Consider the following 20443-nt stretch of genomic DNA (forward strand, 5'->3'; position numbering starts at 1 on the left):
CAGGAGGGTTTTCCCAACCGCACGACACCCGACAGGGCTGATCCAAAGCACACAGAGGTCAATGGAAATGCTGGGTCAGGTCCTTCCAGACCAACTTCCCCTCCACCCTGCCCAGGAAAGGCTCAGCCGAGGATCCACAAAGACAGAAGGGGAGGGGTGACCCCCATTCCACCCAGTGGGAAACAAAGTGATTTGTTCCAAGGTCATGAGTCAGTGGCGGAGCTGGGAGAGAACCCAGGAGTCCTGACTCCCAACCCCCCTTGCTGTAACCCACTGGACCCTGCTCCTCCCTAACCAGTTTGTGTTTTAAGCAATGACCTTGAGAACAGAAGAACCTTTTCCAATTGCAGATTTAATGGGTGGCACAATCTCGTTGCCTTGATTGGCAGCTCCAGGAACCCCATGCCTCACTTTGGCAGCTGCCCCACTCAGGTATCTCTCTCCCCCTCTCAGCCCCTTGGCTGGGATCCTGCCCACCTGCAGTCAGTCCAGCGACCGATCAGGGAGCCTGGATCTCCCTTTCCTTCCCCATAGCATGGGCAGCTGCAAGGGCGAACCTCCCCACCCCCCACACTGCCCCCCTGCTTGGTTGCCAGAGCCCCGGGGGACCCTGGCTACGGCTGAGGGGGAAGTACAGTCTCCATGGCCTGTTCTGCCTCTCCACTGAGGCTGCCGGTGAGAATTGGTGCCGATCCTACTCTGTGCGAAGCGGCTCCACCAGGGAACTGGGCTTAGACCTGGCAAAACTCATTTCACGTCAGGGTCTCCAAAGGGCTGGCCGACGGGAACACGCTGCAGCCAGCGCCGGCCCGAGTCAGATGAGAACTGGCAGCCCGCAGGGAGAAAAGCTCTCGATCTCGTCAGCAATCAGCTCCGCCGGTCGTGGCTGGTACCGGCAGGGAAGTTGCGGAGCAGGACACGGAGAGGGAATTGTTCAGGGCGTGAATGAATCTAGCCATGGCGGCAGCATGCCCCCGCAAAGGCCTCTAAGCCAGATCTCTCCTCCTCCTCGCCAGGGGTTACTGATGGAGGAACCCAGGAGTCCTGGGGAGAACACAGCTTCCTGCCTCTTGCCAGTGCTGGCTCCAGGCAGGTCTGGCTCCAGGCAGCTCAATCCAGTGCCGGAAGGATCTTGGGGTTTCTGAAGCACCTCAGACCCCATCCACATCGGCCCCATCCAGGTGCCACAGACCAACTCGAGGGGGCAGGAGAAGGGACGGGTCACAAGCCACTGAGAATAACCTGGGTGTGGCTCAGAGCCGGAAAACAAGCCAGGAAAGGCCCCCCTGAATGCTGCCGGGGTGTGCGCGTGTCTCGTCTGCGTCCGGCTGGGCTGGCGGGGTTGGGGGGGGGGGTGGGATCCCCGACAGCTGGTCCCCGTTACGGCTGCTCCCGGTGGGCTGCTCAGCAGCGTTTGGGCTGGTTGGGCCCGATGTATTTCAAGGGGGCGTAGCTGGGTTTGACGATGATTTCCGCACCCAGGAACGGCTGCAGGATCGCGGGGACTCGGACGCTGCCGTCCTGGGGGGAGGAACGGGGCAGGGGGTGGTTAAGACGCAGCACTGGGGGGGTGGGGGATCCACCCCCCCATGGCTAAACAACAGCAGTGACTGTAGACGTTACCCGCTAGCTCCCACCTGGAGCCCACTCCACCATCCTGGCTCCGGGCCTGTCTGCCTGGGCAGAAGGATGCTCCCTGCTCCCCATAAAACTTGGATCTTGTGGGGGGGAGGGAATCTGGAATGGGGCCCACACTGCTGAGCCAACCCCGATTTTCTGCGCTGCTCCCCAGCTGACGGAGAGAAGGGGGGCAGGGAGGAATTTCCCCCCAGCTTGGCAGGGACATGGGGATTTCCCCGCCACACCCACTTTCCTCCGTAGCCAGGGGTGCAGGATCATCTGGGGAGATCTCCCCCCATCGATTCCCTGCAAGTGCAGGGGCATTGGGGGCCCCTTGCTCTCGGGGACAAATGCCCTGACTTGCCTCACGCTGCGAGCCCACTCCAGCCATCGGCGGGTGCTACTTAACGGCCCGTGCTGTGCGGGAGGTTGCACCGGATGAGCTAACGGCCCCATCTGGCCTGAAACGGGAACCGGGAAAGTGCCTTCTAAATTCAACCCTAGCCTGGCTCCGGTTCAGTGGGGGAACCTCCCCACTTCTCTACTCCCGGCTGGGGCAGGGAACCCAGGCTGCCACAACTTTGCCCTCTCCCCCGGGGCCGTGTGGCCGGCCCCCCTCCGCCGCGCTGGTCGTCAGTGGGGACAGCTGCCCCCAGCGCCAGCAGGCGCGCCAAGCCCAGGAGCCGAGCGCAGGGCACATGGGGTACAGATGTCCCCCGCGGCGGGACGGGAGCGCACCTTGAGCTGGTTGGACTCCAACAGAGCGATTAGCACCCGTGGGACAGCGCAGGCCGTTCCGTTGACCTGGGGAAAAGAACAGCGCGAATGACGGGGGGGGGGGGGGGAATTTAATTCCCCTGCCCCACAGCCGCTCACCAGCCGGTGACCTGCATCTGCCAGCCTCCCGAGCAGCTCCGGGACCTGTAGCCATGAAGTTTGCTCGCCCCCACGGCGGATGAATTTATTAACATACAACTTTCCCCCTGCACGATCCAACCTGACAGACAAAGGGACCCCTCCCTCCCCCAGTACTGAGCCGTAGCCCCCTCTGGGGTGGGGCGTGGGGACGGTTTCTACAGGGACCCCTCGCCCAGCACTGGGATGCAGCACCCAGGCTCTGTTAGGTCTCCCACCCAAGTCCAGCTAGATCTGACGCTCCTGTGAAATCGCCTGAGAAACGCCCCTCACTCCTTTTGGGGGGCGTGCGGGTGTTCCCCATCTCCCCGCCGCCCCGGGCGCTCACCGTATGTGCGTAGCGGAGCTGCCCCGTCTGGTCGCAGTACATGATGTTCAGACGCCGGCTCTGGTAGTCAGTGCAGTTGGATGCGCTGGAGATCTGGGGAAGCGAGGAGGGGGCCGTGTGGCGGGAGGTGGCTTGGGGGACGGCAGTCACGTGACGCAGAAAGCAGCCACATGACCTGCCAAGGGCATTAGGTTGTCCCCACATCCAGACCAGTTCCCTCCCCCCACACCTCCCCAAGGACAGGCCAGTGGGCCTGGTGCCGCCACACCACTCCCCACAAATGGACTCTCCCCCCCCCATCAGTACATTTGCATTAGGGGGGTGTGTGAGATTGTATATCTCCTTCCTGACCCCTCACATGCCTATCCACCCCCACACCCTGAAGCATGCGGGTGGACAGCCATTGTGGTTGGGATCCTAAGCTAAGGGAGCCAAGGCACATGGGGCGGCAGCAGATATCAGCCAGGGCTGCCCCCTTTGCCCCAGATCCCCTGGACAAGCTGCTCCCTTGGTGCCTGGATTTCCCCCACCCCCAGCACCGCTCCAGCTGGCGGTTCTCACCTCGCCATACTTGCCCCTGCCAGGCATCCAGGCTTCGATGTCGTATTTCCGGTAGGCGGGCAGCCCGAGCTCCTGGGTGGGCATATCCAGGACCCTGCCGCAGAGAGATCGATCAGGCAGGTGGCGGGAGGTACGCACCAATCCCAGCACTCGGGGCACCCGGTCCGAAGCTGCTGGGGCCGTTTTCCCCAGCCGAGCCGGGAAAGCGGCCCTGAGCCGCCAAGGAGGGCAGAAGGGTAACCCTTGCGGGGGTGCTCCCCACCCCCGCCCCATAGCTCCCCTTTTGACAAGGGCCTGCAGAACTCCCGGCCTCCCCTTCCCCGCTCACTTGTAGTGCAGCCCCAGCTCGGAGAAGATCTCCTTCTGCAGGGCGAGGAACTCCTCTAGCAGGGCGGCGCTCTCCTCCCCGCTCTCCGCCGCCGTCACCCCGAACATCTCCACCTGTGGGGAGAGAAACTGGCGCATCAGGCAGGAGGAGCCGCTGCCACCCCGCCTGGAACCGGGTGCCGCTCCTCGCGCCTTCCCACGGGCCTTTTATTCGGGAGGGCTCCCAGGCCCCCCTCCCTCGACCTGCACTGACCCTGTCCCCCAGGGCTGGGATCTTGGAACGCCACCCTGCTGTCAATGCCCTGTGACAGGACCCTCCTGACCCGAAGATGCCAGGCTGGTGGGAGCGGTCGGCCCAGAGGGTGTCGGTTCTGATCCAGCCCCGGGGAGGAGGCGCTGGCAGTCCGCTCCCCCATCGGGTCAGCGGTTAGGGTAGGACAGAGGATCTCAGTCCAGGTCCCAACGCAGATAAGCCCCCTTGGCCAGTAGCTGGAGCAACCCAGAGCGGGATCCTGTATGGAAACTAAGCGCCTCTCTGCTCACCCTTCCTCAGCAAAGGGAAGGTGGCCCTGCCTCTTGCAGAGGGGTCTAGTGGTTAGAGCAGGGGGCTAGGAGTCAGGACTCCTGGGTTCTAATCTCCCATTCCCCCTTGCCCCCCCCCCAGTTCCTGCTTTCCCCAAGAGAATGAATGGCACCCCTACCTTGGTGAACTGATGGACTCTGTACAACCCCCAGGGCTCCTTGCCAGTGTCTGTCTCGGTTCTGTAGCATGTGCTGGAACACACGGTTCTGGCAAAGGGGAAAGGGACAGGACAGGCCATGAAATTAAACCCATTGTTCCAGCCCTCTCCGGGGCTGGGTGGGTGAAAAGAAACCCCACAGCTGCCACGGGGGTGAGCATCATTAACTCCACTGGACAGAGTGGGGAAACTGAGGCACTGACGTATAGAGACTTTTCCCTATTCGACTCCGAGCCAGGAACAGAACCCTGAGGTCTCGGGGCAGGCTTGGGAGTGAAGGAGGTTGGGAGTCAGGACTCCTGGATGCTATTTCGGGCTCTGGGAGGGGAGTGGTGTCTAGTGGTTAAAGTGTGGAGGGGGAGGAGGTGCTCAGGATTCCTGGGTTCTATCCCCGCCCCCCCCTTGTGAAATACAACAAGAATTTACTTTGCACAGCGTCCCCAAACCCCTGGCAGGGAATAAATGACATTGGAGGGACAGAGAAACCAAGTCTGCTGAGGGAGGAAAAGTGGGTGCGATTCCAGATGAGACAGAGAACTGTCAGGGTGGGAGAAATACGGGGCAAGTGCCCAGGACGGCGAGCGCTGCGGGGGAGAAGGCTCTTGCACTGAGCGCCGTGGGATTGCACGGAGGGGCCAGTCAAAGGGCCGGAGCTGGGATGGGAGCAGAGAGAGACAGATCAAGAAGGAAGAGGACGATTGTGAAAAACAAACCATGTGAGGTAAGGGGAAGGTTATTACCTGACAGGCATGTCCTCCAAATTCACAGCATGATCCATGAAGTAGCCTGGAAAAAGGGGGAGGAGGGTTTCAGTAAGGGGCACAGAAGAGGGTGATGGGGTGGCCCCCTCCTTGTGCCGGGCACGCTAAGCCCTTCTCCTGGGTACAGCAGCAACAAGACCAAGGCCCCTGCGCTGCTGGATTCTCTCGGTGGACGGCTGGAGAAAGCAGGGAATAGACAGAGCCCACACTATCAGCTGTAGGGAGATCTTCCTGGGCTGGCTCGCGACCGCACTGCTGGCTCAGCGGAGGAGAGAAAACATGTTCCCTGCAGGATCTAAAGCCAACGAAGGAGTTGGGGGGAGGGGGGGCGTTAATGTAACCCCCCCCGCCACCCCGAAACAATGAACTACCACCACCATGGGGACCAGGCTGCTCAACCTGGCTCAAAGGCCCTGGCACACGATGCACTTGGAACAGCACAAAGCGCCCGCCCTGACATAGGGCAGAGGGTCCCTCATGCTCCAGCCCAGAGACAGGCCCTGCTGGGTGCCTGGAGGTCTTCGAGACCTGCCAGCTGGAAGACGGGTGAGCGCCTGTGGTTCCTGGTTTGGGTTTTTTTCCCCCAGATCTGTTCTCTCTGGAGCGCTTTTGTTCTGAATAAATAGGCCGCGACTGGTCGCTGGCTAACTCTCAGCACAGCGGCAGAGAACAGACTGGTGGGGGCAGAGCTGTTGGCGGATCCAGGGCAGCCTGAGAATTAAGTCTACGCCGGAGCTTGGGGTGCAATTCCCAGCAGGGACAGAGGTACCCGACTCCGTAATACTCAGGCCGTTCACCGTCGACTGGAGAAAACCGACCGGATTGGCGGAAGACACAAGCCTACGGCACGCTGGAGGAACCAGGCACAGAAACGGGACGGCGTTCGTCCGCCAGCCACCGTGTGAGTCCCGGCCTCGAGACAACCGAAGGCAGCGGTCGGGTGGACTGGCAGCGGTCGCCCGCTATTCCCCCGGCTGCACCAGAGCGCTGAAAACCAGAGGGGCTCGGAGACGCCTGGAAGAAAGCCACGCAGCGTGGGCAGGGCCGCTCGGTGTCTAAGTGCTCTGTTGGAGATGTACCCGCGCTCGCTCCGGTCGAGTGAGCGTGCAATCAAGTGCAGCCGCGGCGGAGTCAGGGCTAGTCTGAGGAGGTGCCTGGGGTCTCGCAGGGGAGGGGTCACACCGCTATTCTTTGCCCGCTAGCTCTGTCCGAAGTGGGAATTACAGCTCCCAGCTCCAGGGTAGACGAACTCAAAGCCCCCCGCCAGGAGGAAGAGGACGGTGGGATCCTGCCCTGACGAAGGTGCCGGCTGGAGGCCTGAGATCTAAGCGGTGAGGTGCGCTGGGATCCGAGAAGGGGCCAGTTAAAACTAAAATGTCCTTTTTAGGGCCCCTGAAGCAATCCCAGCTGGCAGAGTTCCTAGCTCCTGGAGCGTTTGAGGAGCTCGGGAAAGAAGCTGCTTAATCCAGTTTCTAAGGGCCTGGCGTCAGAGTCTCCAAACTTACAACTGAAAAACCGATTTTCCCAGGCCTAGGTCTGGTCTCTTCTCCCTTTGGCTCAGCTTCCTTTCCCTGTTTACACACAGCCCCAGTGCAGGGCAGGGCGCACCGTGATTGCACCCGGCTGCTAGTTCCAGCCGGTCCCTTAAAGGGGTAATATGCCCCGCCACCGGTGTGGGGTCGGAGGTGCAGCGAATGCAGGAAGTGTAAATGATCAGACATCAGCCCAGGGGCCTAGCGCTCCCTGGGGCTCAGGGATCAGACCAACCTCATCTCACATTGACCTGGGCCCTTCCATCCCGTCCCCACCACCGCTGCTGAAATGCGGCCACCTCTGGAGCACAGCGTTTCAGTGTCGCACCAGGAAGCCGAGGACGGACATGGCCCGCCGGTTCCTGCCTCACCTGTGATGCCGACCTCGGAGGTGCCAGCCAGGCACAGGTCCTCGAAGCGCGTCGGGTCGATGTTGTACACCGGGGACGGGACGGCGTTGGGCTGCATGCCACAGCCTTCCTGAAGGGCAGAGGTTGCAGAGCCCTGGTTATTTCCACGGTGTCCAGCTCCCCAGTAGAGCAACCCATCCCTGCCAGGGCTCCCCCAGTCCTGGGTGGCCACCCTGTCGGCTCATCCAGAATCGCGCCTGCCCTCCCTCCCTCCCAAATTCGAGGTTCCGAGAGGTGGCCAGACACTCTGCACGGCTGATGGACCCATGGCCCTGCTACTAGTGGGAGAAATGGAGAGTGAGGGAGACCGCAAGGGGCCTGGAGCAGGGTGGGCAGACCCCCGGGGAGCACCAGTAACAGGGGGAGGAGCAAGCTGGTGGAGAATGCACGACCCTGGGAATACAGGGCTTGGGGGAAGTCGGGCCAGCTGCCACTCTCAGTATAGAGCTGGGGGACAGGGTAGGTGCCTGGGAGCAGAGAGAGACCTGGGAGCCAGCAGAGCTGGGGGTGGAATGGGCACCCGGGAATTGGCACTGCTGGGAATGCAGAGGCAGGAGCCAGCATCACTGGGATCCCAGAGCTGGGGGCTGACGGGATCAAGTTGTAACAGGAACACTGGGATAGAGGAGTCGGGGGCCAGCACTGGGAACACGGCACCGACACAGCCGGCCTCTGGGAGACCCTACTGTCAAGGCCAGCAAAGAACGGGAGGGGGGGGGGGGGGGGAGTCAGAAACGTCCATGTTCCTGGGCAGGGAGGGGCCAGGGCTCCGCCCCAGGACACTTACAAACACAGCTCCTCGCAGCAGGTCTGGAACGGCCATCGGAATGAAGCCCTAGGCAGGGAGAGAGAAAGGAGAAGATCCTACAGGCCAGCAGACCCAGGGCGACTGTCCCTTCTCCCAGCATGCCCTGCAGGGACCCCGGGGACGGGGGGAGGAGGCAGGGGAGATTGGGCTCCGTGACCCCATTCAGCCTCTGCGGAGGCTGCCGACCAGGGGGTTGAATTCTGGGGGCGGTTTGGCGCTGCGGACAGCAGGGGCTGGCCTGAGACCGACCAAATGTCCTGACACAGGTTCTATCCGAGGACGCCGGTGGGGCATGGAGCCTCAAAATCCTATTAATGAACTGAATCCTGACGCCCCCAAACACGTGCGAGTCAGCGGCACAGTCTGGAACAGAACCTAGGAGTCTTGATGACGACTCCCCCTTCCCCCGCCTTTTCCCGGGGCTCTATCCACTGGACACCACTCCCCTCCCAAGCCCGGAAATAGAACCCAGCAGTCTGAGCTCCTGATCCCACCCTCCCCTTCCACAGCTGGGAGCAGGAACCAGGAGTCCTGGCTCTCTGCTCTAACCACTAGATTCCACTCCCACCCTCCCCAAGCCCAGAAATAGAGCCCAGGAGCCCAACCTCCCTGCTCTAGGCCCTCTAAGCCCTAGACCCCAGCCCTAGACCCCCCTAAGCCCTAGACCCCACTCCCCTTCCAGAGCTGGGAACAGAACCTCTGACTTCCAGCCCCTCCCCATTCCAGCCACCAGACCCCACCCCGCTCCCCAAGCTGGGGAGCGAGCCCAGACGCCTCGCACCCTGCTCCAACCACTAGATCAGGCTGCCCCCAGGCCACACGGCAAACCCGACTGGAAGTACCTGTTTCACCAACTTGCTGACGGTGAACTGCACCAGGGCATGCTGGAGCATGGCTCCAGCCCCACGGAGATAATAGGAGCGGTGGCCTGAGATGTGAGAGAGACGCCTGCATGGGGAGAGAAAGGAAGAGAGACCATGTCAAGCCACTTCCACTGGGCAACATAACACAGGGAGCGACTGGCTGCTCCCGGAAACATGGCGCAGCCCTAACCTGGAGCCCAGCTCTGCTGTTGACTCCCTGTGCGATCACGGCCAAGTCGCTTAGCCTCTCCGTGCCCCAGTTTCCCCAGCTGTATAACAGCACCGCCCTACCTCACAGGGCGGGTGCTGGGGAGCTTCAGATTGTCAGTCACCATTGGGGTCACGGAGCCCAATCTCCCCTGCCCCCCCCCCCGGGGTCCCTGCAGGGCATGCTGGGAGAAGGGGCAGTTCAGAGAAAGATTAAAGGATTGCAAAACCTGCCTTATAGCGAGAGATTCAAACTACATAGCTTAACAAGGAGACGTTTAAGGGGCAGCTTGGCCCCAGGCTATAAGTACCTCCATGGGGAACAACTATTTAATAACGGGCTCTTAGCCACTGGAGCAATTGACCAAGCGTCATGGAGCATTCTCCATCACAGACAAAGTTTAAATCAAGAGTTTTGCTATAAGTTCTGCTTTGGGGCAGTTCTCTGGCCTGGGATATACAGGAGGTCAGACCAGACGATCACGGTGGTCCCTTCTGGAGGGGAATCTGTGACGATCCAAGGGTGGTGGGCGAAGGAGTTGAGACGGAAACAGCTATTGTCCCATTTAATGGACAAAGGGGCCAGATTCGTCTCTGGAGTAATTCCACTCACTCCCGCCTTCCTGGAGCCACGGGAGCATCTTGAAGAGGGAGAGAAATTGGCCAAGCCCCGTGACACCCATGCAGACGCCGAGGGAGAAGAGACTTTTTCCATGACGGGCCATCGCTCTCACCCCAGGGCAGTGGGGGAGACAGGGGAGGCGCGCCTGATGTCGGAAAGTGCCCGAGGCCCACAGCCGAACAACAGGGAGGAGAAAGGGCAACCCATGCAACATTTATGGCCCCTCCATTCTGCAGGAGGCTGGGGGCGTCAGCAATCAGCTAATGGGCCCAGAGAGAGCAACAGCTGATCTGGAACTCAGGGCCCCCGAGGCATCCAGACACAGCAGGTGGCTGATCACTTTAGTGCGGTCTGATGCCCTAACTACAAGATCAACATGCCTATTGGAGGGTCCCCCTTTGATGTGGTTAAAGCGGGGGCGGGGGGCATCAGGACTCCTGTGTTTTATTCTCTGTCCAACCTCTGAATCCCTCAGGCAGCTCAGTTAAGTCACTGCCTTGCTCTGTGCCTCAGTTTCCCCACCTGGGAAGTGGAGAGAATAAGTTGTCCCAGCCTCTAAAGGGTGGGTTTTTTAGAAGGGCTGATTCAGGGTGGTGAAGCTCAAGATCTTTGCCATTTCACAGAGAGGAGAAAACTGAGAGAGAGAGAGAGAGAGAGGGGTGAAGGGACTTGCCCCCAACAGAACCCAGGAATCCTGACGACCAGACCCCCCCGGTTCTAACCACTAGACCCCACTCCCCTCCCAGACCGGGGATAGAACCCAGAGTCCCGATTCCCAGCTCCTGCTGCTCTAACCACTAGACACCACTCCCCTCCCAGAGCCGGGGATAGAACCCAGGAGTCCTGACTCAGGCCCCCTTTGCTCTAATCACTAGACCCCACTTCCTCTGTAATTCAGACCTAGGATCTTCCCTGAAGGTGTCCAGTGGGACCCGTCTCCCCATGTCAGCTGGCAGCTGCGTGCTCCAGCCTAGCCAGAGCAGATCACACTGTTAACTACCAAAAAAGCCAGAGGTAGGTTCCCAAGAACCAGTGTCTGACAGCTGCCATTTTGGGAGACATCCCAAGGGGACTGAACCAAATATCTTGAGAGCTGAAATCACAAGCTGCTACGAGCCAGGCCCCCGAATCTGGCTCTTAACAGACCCGCATCCCCTGCGGACACGAGCCATGTAACACACATGGCCCAGCACGTGGCACTTGGGCATTAAAGCACCAGATCCGCAACTGGTTTAAGCTGCCAGAGCTCCACTGAACTCAGCAACACTTCATCCGTTTGTAGCTGGCCGAGGACGTGGGTCGTTGACAATGGCTGTTTCTCTTCCAACCCAGCGGCCTCCCGAGGTCTGTGGCGTTCTGCCTCGACAGCAGGCAGTTGCTCCCCCAGCAACCATCTGCCACCCTGCCAGAGAGAGTTTATGGCTCTCCCTGCACAGAGCGCAAAAGATGCAAGGCAGATCTGCCTGATGGTGGATGGGCAGGCGACATTTACGAGGGATCGGCGGCTTCGGGGGGGCCACCTAGTCTCGGCTGTTTTAAAGAGACAAGCCCTTCGACTCAAACAAGCCCCAATCTGGGCTACAGGCCAGACTATCTGACATCCTGCCTGGACTAAGGTTCTGCTCTCTTCTTCCCCAGGACTTCCCAGGTAGACAGCATCCCCAGGGCCCGATTTTCACAGGTGCTCAGCACCCACAACTCTGAGGTCAACCGCTCAGCACCAGTCGAAGTCCAGCCCCCGGCCAATCGATCCTCAGCTCCCCCCGATTAGATGTATTATAGGAGCCCCACTGAAACCAGGGCCCTGCAGAGGCAGTCCCTGCCCCAAGGAGCTCACAGGCTGAGGTCAGGGTTGGGAGGGGAAACTGAGGCATGGAGAAGGCACATGACTCGCCCAAGGTTACTCAGCATGTCAGTGGCAGAGACCGGAATAGAACCCAGGTGTCTGGATTCCCATGCCTCAGTCCTTAGGCCACAGCGCCTTCCTTTTGTTACTTCACCCTGCAGGAGACCTGAGCTCGTTCCTTGCCCGGAGCTATCCAGAGCCTCCATCACCCCAAAGGACACAAGAACCAAGCAAGTTGCAGCCACGGCTGTGAAACTGACTTCCTGGGCTGCTTGAGAACAGCTACCCCTCACTCTCCCATCTGTGCATCAGGCCCTCTCCCTTCCAATCTGCTGCGAGCAACATGCAGAAAATTTCAACCTCACAACCATCCACAGTTCAGGAGAGCAGACAGCCCCCTCCGCATCCCCTGGGGGTCCCCCAAGGGCAGGCGCAGGGGCCAGCTGCCTCATCGATGGGATAGCAAAATGCAGTCTCCCAGTCTGGAGTGGTCTCTCCAAACCTGACCCTCTGCCAGAGGCAGGAAGGTATAAACGCGGGGGGGGGGGGGCAGCTAGCAAGTCACGGCCCTTTAGGCTCCAAGGGTCTGATGCTCAGATATATTCGGGACCCTTCAGCAGTGTAAAGGGATCGCACGGTGGGTGGAGATGGCCCCCCAAGAAGCCACCCTGCGCAGCAGTCTCTGCAGCTGGTGTGCAAGTGGCAAAGGGCCCGGCCTGCAGCACAGGGGGTGGATCGGGGACATGGCCGGAGCGCACTGTACTGTGGCTATTCTCTGCCCCCCGCGGCCCATGGGTTAGAGCGGCCCTGAAGCTTTGCACCTGATTTCCAGTCTATTTGTCCAGCTTCAACTTTCAACCAAGGGATCTTGTCAGGCCTTCGTCAGCTAGACTGAAGACCCCTCTCTCGTCACGTTGCTGCTCTCCACCTACGTACCTAGAGACTGGGATCAAGTCTCTCCTTTACCTTCTCTTCGTTAAGCTAAAGCAGCGTTTGGGCTCTTTGAGTCTACGGCAGGTTTTCTAACCCTTTGATCATTCTCGCGGCTCTTCTCTGGCCCCTCTCCCATTTACCAACATCCCTCGTGACTTGTGGGCCCCAGTCCTGGACACGGGATTCCAGCAGCGGTCGTACCACCCAATTTAGCATTTAACGTGGAGGGCTCAGAGCCGGGTGGATTAAGCCTACGTATCAGGCAGGCCTTGGTATCAGATTTCAACCCAAAGTTCAGTGTAATGTAGCTCTAAAAACAAACCCTCCCCCCCCCCCCACTCGCCCCCACCATCTTACCTTTGTCTGACAATAGCCAGGTCTTCCCCAATTTCCAGGTGCCCCTTCACTTTGAAATCAAAAGCTAAAATGAAGGGGAGGGGAAACAAAGGGTTAAAGTCACAATGGGGTCCCAGGAGACGCATCACAGCTGTAGGGGACTCTTCCCCCACTAACTCAGTGGACACAGTACTCGGCAGGTGCATCTACTGTGCAGGATCCAGTGAGCAGAAAGCACTTGGCAGTCGGGCAAACCACCCAGGAGATTGGGCAAGCGTTAGTCTCTGCTACAGCTGCGGAAACTGAGGCACAGAGCAGGGAAGTAACTTGCTCAAAGTCACAAAGGGAGCCAGTGACAGAGCTGGGAAGACACGGTCAAAGTTATTTAGTTTCTGAACGGCAGGACAGGACCCAGGAGTCCTGACACCCAATCGTCCTCTGCTCTAACCCTTTAAATCCCACTCCCCTCCCACAGCTGGGGACAAAATCCAGGAGTCTTGTCTCCCAGCCCTGTTCTGCTCTAACCACTAGACTCCACTCTCCTCCCAGAGCCTGGGATGGAACCCAGGAGTTCTGACACCCAGACAGCTAATGTTTGAGTGACCATGCACTCCAACTATCAGCATTCTCCCCCTCACAGGGATGATGTATGACTGCTCCCATCTTATGTCTTAATATTTGGTGTCTTCCCCCCCCCCCCCCCCCCGCAAACACACATACTGCTGCCAAAGACCTGCAGAACCCCACTAAGCCAGCTACTAGGGCCCCATCCCCAGGCTCCCTCTGCCTGTAAGCTGCTGCTCCCAGAGTTCCCTGGGGCTCACGGGGACAAAGCCGGTCTTTCCCCTTCTCCCCAGCAGATGTTCCCATCTCCAAGGCAGATTTGGAGAAGGCAGGTCACAACCAAGGCTAACCGAGGGCCAGATCCCCCCAGCTGGGGGAAGATGGGATCAGGAACGCCAGCTGTAGATGGGCTTTGTAGCCGGACCATGTGACCCTTCCCCACATACAGGGTCCGAACCCCTCCCGCCCCCCCGAGAATCCGCTTCCTACCTGGTTTCTCTCCCACGACCTCCACCACCCTCGCTTGGCTCTCATCTCCAACGGGCTGGAGGAAGGAAAGATCAAAGGTCGTGTGGGACCACCACAAAGATTCAAGAGAGGCATGGGGAACGCACTCCAAAACCAAAGCGGATGAGCCCCATAATTACATGGATCTCTCTCTCTCTTTGACCCGGCCTTGGGACGTGGCACCACCTAGGGGCTAACTGAATTCCAGGACACCGGAAAGGGCATTGTGGGAGTTTGCACGTTCGACCCAAAGTCCCACAATTCCAAGGGCGGCATGAGAAAAATCCCGCAATGCAGAGTGCGAAGCAGGGGAACACTGCATGCTGGGATGCTTACCCAGAATGCAGCGCGCCTATTCACAATCTGCAGGGGAAGCAGCTCTAGCTGGTTTAGCAAGGCGGTGTGGGTTCACTGCTTTGGGCCAGTTATACCTGTATTATCAGAGCCAAGACAGCCTTTCCACAAGAGGCAAGCCCTAAGCATGGTTCTCTAAGACCATCGGAATGGCCAGACCGAGGGTCCATCTAGCCCAGTGTCCTGTCTCTGACAGCGGCCAGTATCAGAGCTGCAGGGGGAGCGTACAGGGCAGGGCAATTCTGGAGAGATCGGCCCTGTCTTCTCCTCCTGGCAATAATCACACCCAGACTCCCTGATCTGCCTCTCCTATGTCCGTGGGTGAGAGCCCGTTGGTTAAAGGTGGGGAGCCGGGCACAAATCAATACATCTAATGGGAGGGGAGCAGGGTCTAGCGGTTAGAGCTGCAGATACTCAACACCGTTAGGAAAAAAAAGGAAGAGTGAGGCCATGACATTGTAAGAACGGCTGTGTGCTATGCCGGGGCAACACTCTCCTTAGTGGAAGGATGGATGGAGAGAGAGAGAAGATAAATAAGATTTTAAGGCCAGAACAAGGGACCATTCGCTCATCTAGTCTGACCTCCTGTAGAGCACCGGGTGGAGATTTTCACCCAGTCACCCCTGTATTGAGTCCAAGCACTTGTGGCTGGCTAACACGTCTTCCTGAAAGGCATCCAGTTGAGATTTGAAGCCATCAAGAGCTCGCACTGACGGTTAATCACCCGCACTGTTTACCGGTGCCTTCTTTCTAACTGGACTTGGTCCGGCTTTAACATCCAGCCATTGGTCCTAGTTCTGCCTTTCTCCGCTCGATTAAAGAATCTTCTCACACCTGGTCTGTTCTCCCTGGGAAGATATTCATACACGGCGACCAAGTCACCTTTCCATCTTCTCTTTGAGACACTGAACAGACTGAGCTCCTTAAGTCTCTTCCTGTCAGGCGTTTCTTCCAGCCCTTGGGTCCCTTTCGTGGCTCTTCTCTACACCCTCCCTTGTACACGAGCAGCTGTTTAAGTCAAAGCTCAGGGACAGACTTGACTGAAATAAGGTGAAAGTTCCATATCAACATCTAAAGCCCAGGTGACTGAATCCACATACACTACAGGCACCTAGCTTTACCTGGATCTCTTCTGTATTCATAAGAGTTTCCTACCAACTCTAATGTTAAGCCTCCCAGTGTCTTGAGTGACTATTGTGCACCCGTACAGCAACCCTCTGTCCCATGACCCAGCAGCCCCGCCTTACCACATCAGGGTGGGTCCAGTTCGGCAGTTTCAGAGCCTTCAGATAGTACTTTTCATCCAGTTCCATCTCCTGCTGGTACAGGGAATTCAGCTGGTTACGTATTTCCCGACCTCGGTTCCGTAGCGCTTGGTAATCGGGAAGCTGTTTGGGGGAGCAGATGAGAACATAGTAAGAAGGAGCGAGTCTCAGCCAGATCCAGGATTAAAAAGGAGCCAGGTATATATATCCAATGGCCGAGTTTTGTGGCACTCTTTGAGGTTCATTGCCCATATGCCCCAGAGTATTACAGGATCTTCCCAACAGCTTGTACCCTGCATTGTATTACAGCATTCATTTCCACTGCCTCTGTCAACCACGAACCTCAAAGCAGCATCAGCCTCTTCTAGAAATTTAGAAACTGGGCACAGAAAGGCAACCCGCCCAGCGTCACACAGCGGCAGACCTGGGAACTGAACTCGGACATCAGGCCAGCCAGTCCCTTGTTCTCACAAAACTAATCCAGGAGTCCCCTCTCGGAGCTGGGAACGGAAACATTCCACGGGACACCCATCACACGCTCTAACCGCCAGAGAGCCCCTCTTTTCTTTAAAGCCCTGAACATCAGGGATTTGAATGGCAGTAAAGCCTCGAGGTCACAATGAAGACCAGAGCCTCATTGCATTAGGACAGGAAAAAAGGAGACTGGTCATGCATCAGAGGGCTTAAAATCTAAAGACAGACAAAGGTGGGGTAAAAATAAAAGATGTGTTCTCTTCACGTGATAGCTGGAGAACTGCGGCTCAGGGTCACACATGAAGTCCAGTGCCCTAACCCCCATGCCCTGTCTTCCTCTCAAAGCTACCTGTCCACGCCTCATCCTGTTGCCCCAACCTCCATTCTTCCTAGTGAAGGAGGATTTCTAAGGAGCTCTCCATATGCTCCTGCCAGGGCTTGTAACGTACGAGGGCTTCTGCTAATAGCACATTCATGCTAAAAGCAGGGATGGCCCAAAACCAGCGGCCACAGATCAAACAGGCCCTGCGGAGTCCTAAACATGAAGCCTTCTAACACAGCTGATCACCTGCAGTTTTCTGTTGCACAGCTTCACTAATACATATCTATTCAGGTAGCTAGCAAGAAATCCAACGATCCAAGTCAGTTTCTGGACTATTAGGGGTGGCCATTTAGCTTCTGAACAGATTATCAAAGCAGATTTGGGTTGCTACAGTCTGATCAATTTCAAATTTTCAGGGTATATTTTAGGCATCAAGACACAGAGCCCAATTGATTTGCGAGAAAATCGGAAAACGGGATTTCAGTGCTCTAAGTGAGAGCAAAGTCAGAAACCCAGTGTGGCCATTTGCTGCAGTGAGTTGGTGGATATCTCTCTGTCGCCCCCTGCTGCTCCTTACACATCACAGGCAACAGCTTAATATTCTGCTCTCCTTGGGCTTACAGCTCAGTCTACTTAAGGAATTAAGTGTGTGACCCTCTAGCATCGATCTGCAGAGGTCAAGTGTGCACTTAATGCTTCCTTGAGCTTTCACAGATTGTTACATTAGCAAAATCTGGCTCTTACCGACTGCAATGTGCTCTTGTCCTGGGTCTCCTGGGAGGAAAAAAAGAAAAACAGGAGGTAGTAAGAGTTATTTCCTTGCTGAAGGATGTCCGGCCTAAAGAAAACAAAACCAGGGGCGCCTCGATTGTATGAAAGTAAGCAACCTCATAGCTCCCCAGCATCTGCTCTTTTAAGATGCTGAACAGAGCATCTGTGATGATGGAAAATTATACCAGCTGTTAGAAGCCACAAGCAGTAGGGGGTTTTAAACATGGAAATATTGTATTGCACACTGGGGCTGTCTGGAAACATAGGGGAGAAGGGGGCAGCCTGTGACCTAGCAGAAAATCTCACCCCAGGGCCCGGGAGTAATCTACACACTATGCACCTGATTCTCTGCTAACTTATCTCAATTTTACACCAGTGTAACTCCACCCACTTCCCTAGGGTCACTCCAGTTTTGCACTAGTATGAGGGGAGAATCAAACCCAAGGATTGCCACTGCTGGATTTTTCAAAGGCCCACAAGTGTGAAATGGATCCAAAAGCAGCACAAAACCCTTAGGGGTGGGGTTAGAGAACGGGGGGAAGAGAGTGTTCGTCAGTCATGCTCGGCAGGGGGCGAGGCAGAAGGGGGAAAAAACAGACAAAACATGCACAAACCGCCCATAAAGTTAAACAAAAAAACCCACAAGCAGCAAGCAGACTAAAGACACCTTGCTTAAAAGTCATCAAAGTCCAAAGTCACATATTTTGAGCTACCACGGCAACCCATGAGGTCATACAGCGACAGACTGAAAGATGCACCCACTGAAGTCAATGGTAGTTTTGCCAACAGGAGTTGAGCCCAGTTACAGTCCTTTGCTTTCTGGTAAAAGGCACTTGACAGACTCTCTCTAATGGATACAGTTCATCCAGCACTAAAATGAAGCTGTTGCTAGAGTGATCGGCAGCCAGGATTAGTGATGGGAGGGGGAAGAAGATCTGACCCCCTATGCTTAAGAAACGTGCCATATTGGGGTTTTAGTGTTCAGTTTCTGATGTTCTGGTCTCATCGGAAGAAGCCACATAACATAAAATATGTAGAATTTGAATTAATGGGAAGGATAAAGGTTTGCATCAACTGCTGGATCCATGCTCTAGATCCAGAGAGTCTACAGGTTTCAAACCTGATGTTTGGTTCACCGTGCCATCCCCTCTGGCTACAGTAGAGGGGACTGGACTAGATGCCCTACAGAGGTCCCTTCCAGTTCTACATTTCTATGATTCTATGCACACAGTCACCTTTTCGAAAGGGCCTGAAGTCATTCACGGCCGAGGAGATGGCAGCTGAGGCAGATGAAGCCAGGATACAGTGAATAAGGTGTCTGTGCAATTTCCAGGGATGCCCCTCGGATAAGTTCTGGACTGTGACATCTGTGTGATGGTGGGTATTTTTATTTTGGGGAATAGGACAGGTGCTGCTGTGTAGACTCACCACGAGGTATTTCACTTGAACGGAGACTTCCTCTTTCTCAGTTTCAAGTTTTCCAATCTCTTCTTGCACATTCACCAGTCTCTTCCACGTGGAGAGCTGGTGGGGATGGAAAACAGCAGCATGAGTGCTCCGAGCTGGGGTTTCTCTAACAGTCGCTCCTCCGAACACTACAAAGCAGCAGGTATTTTCCACTCTGTAGATCATTTTCCCTTCTCGCTCTCCCAAACCCTCTCTGTCTTTCTTTCTTTCCCATATTCAAAGCATCACCTTTCCCCCTGAATCCAACTCTTCAACTTAATCTCCTAACCTTACGTCCTTCCCTCCCAAATCCACCTCCTCTTCCAGCTTCCCCTTACCCTGAGCTGTCTCCTTCACCACACAGAGACAGCTGCAGCATTGCTGCTTCTGCTCAGAACTTTATCCAAGCAGCGGAAATAGCAACAGGGAAATTTACAAGGCTCCAGTCAGCTTCAGGGCTGCTGTTCAGAGTCCTGTGAGCAGGGGTGACAGAGACCAAAATCAGGTCAGGAGCACCCTGTTGCTTTTGCTTGGGGAAGCTGGATCCATCTTCTCCCTGTTAGCTGGCTGCTGATCTGAAAGATGGAGCCATCACACCCAGCAGGAGCCAGGAACAACGGCAGCACACAGGAAGGCAAGCCAGTACCCTCCTCTTTAGCAACCCCCCACACCCCATTCTCTGTTATCCTTTCCCCCAAAGGCCTCTCCCCAGTTCTCTAAGACCCACTTCATATCCCATAAACCCATCCATTGTAGACTCCCCCATCCCCATAAACCCCACCCAGTAGTCCCCGGCAACTCCTCTATAGTCCTCATGACGCTTCCCTATAAGTCCCTCCCCTTTAGCCCATCCCATCCCCATAAACCTCCCACTCCTCTATAGCCCCCATCCATCCTCCCCCATAGGCCCCGCCCACTCTATAAATCCTTCTCATCAGCCCTATCCTATCCACTCTCCACAAGACCCTCCTCCCTCTAGCACCCACCCCAACCACCCATATCCCCTTCGCCAAGGCGCTCATTGCCCCTGCCCCCTCCCCTGCCCTAAGCCCCACCCACTTACCACTAAACCCCTCCCATGTCCACAAGTCCCACCCATTTCCGCGGGGTCATTGCACACATGCCCCGCCCCTTTCAGATAGGCCCGCCCACTGTCCACAAAGCCCCACCCCTTTCCCGCTAGGCCCCGCCCCTGACTCACGATCTCGCGCAGGTCCCGGGGCCCCAGCGGCCCCTTGCGGGTCTCCAGCTCCCGCTCCGCCTGCTCGGGCCGGGCGCTCAGCGCCGCCATGTCCAGGCGGGGCCGCGCGCTGTTCCCTTCCCGCACGTGCTCGTACAGCCGGCTCCGCCCCGCCGCCCCCTCGCTGCTCCGCCGCCTCCCCGCCCCGGGCAGCCCCGGCCCCGGCAGCGCCCGCCACGCCCGGACCCGCCGCAGCGCCCGCCCCAGCGCCATGGGCGCCGCCATGTCTGCCGGTCATGTGACACGCTCGCCCCGCCCCCCTCCGGCCTCTCCCGCGCGCGCCGGCCAACCGCAGCGCGCCCCCAAGACGAGGCGGAAGGGCCAATCAGAACAAAGAACCTGCCCCTCGCCCGAGCTGGCCCCGCCCCGGAGACTGGTCGCTAAGGAGGAAGCCAGCTGGTTGCCATGGGGACGGGAGGGAGGGATGCTGAAGGAGCAGGAGCCCCCCCCCCCCCCCCCCCCGGCAACCAGCCCTACCTCCTCAACAACCCCACCCCACTCCATCCAAGGACACTGCCTCCGGGCAGGGGGAGCCTCCCGCTGAGAGCCCCCCTCCCCAGACACCCCTCCTGTACCCTGCAGAGCCCTCCTGTGTCCCACAGCCTGAGCAACACCTCCCAGCCCTCCCCAGACAAAGACAGCTCCCCCTGGGAGACCCCACCACCCAGAGACCCCCAGTGCTCTCCCAATC

General features: G+C 57.6%; 1 protein-coding gene across 1 annotated transcript; it reads right to left on the reverse strand.

The window, feature by feature from the left end:
* Positions 1 to 332: 332 nt before the first annotated feature.
* SARS2 (seryl-tRNA synthetase 2, mitochondrial) lies at positions 333 to 19891 on the reverse strand. The gene is made up of 16 exons (XM_048832958.2): positions 19714 to 19891; positions 18495 to 18590; positions 17040 to 17069; positions 15482 to 15622; positions 13863 to 13917; positions 12831 to 12894; positions 8845 to 8950; positions 7982 to 8029; positions 7156 to 7264; positions 5232 to 5277; positions 4453 to 4540; positions 3753 to 3865; positions 3425 to 3518; positions 2864 to 2956; positions 2359 to 2424; positions 333 to 1521 (listed from the first exon to the last, which is right to left on the reverse strand). The coding sequence occupies exons 1-16, from the start codon at positions 19801 to 19803 to the stop codon at positions 1405 to 1407; spliced, it is 1356 nt and encodes a 451-aa protein (XP_048688915.1). The 5' UTR covers positions 19804 to 19891; the 3' UTR covers positions 333 to 1404.
* Between the last annotated feature and the right edge of the window lie 552 nt (positions 19892 to 20443).

Source organism: Caretta caretta, chromosome 23 (assembly GCF_965140235.1).
Source record: "Caretta caretta isolate rCarCar2 chromosome 23, rCarCar1.hap1, whole genome shotgun sequence".
In the NCBI taxonomy this organism is placed as follows: domain Eukaryota; kingdom Metazoa; phylum Chordata; order Testudines; family Cheloniidae; genus Caretta; species Caretta caretta.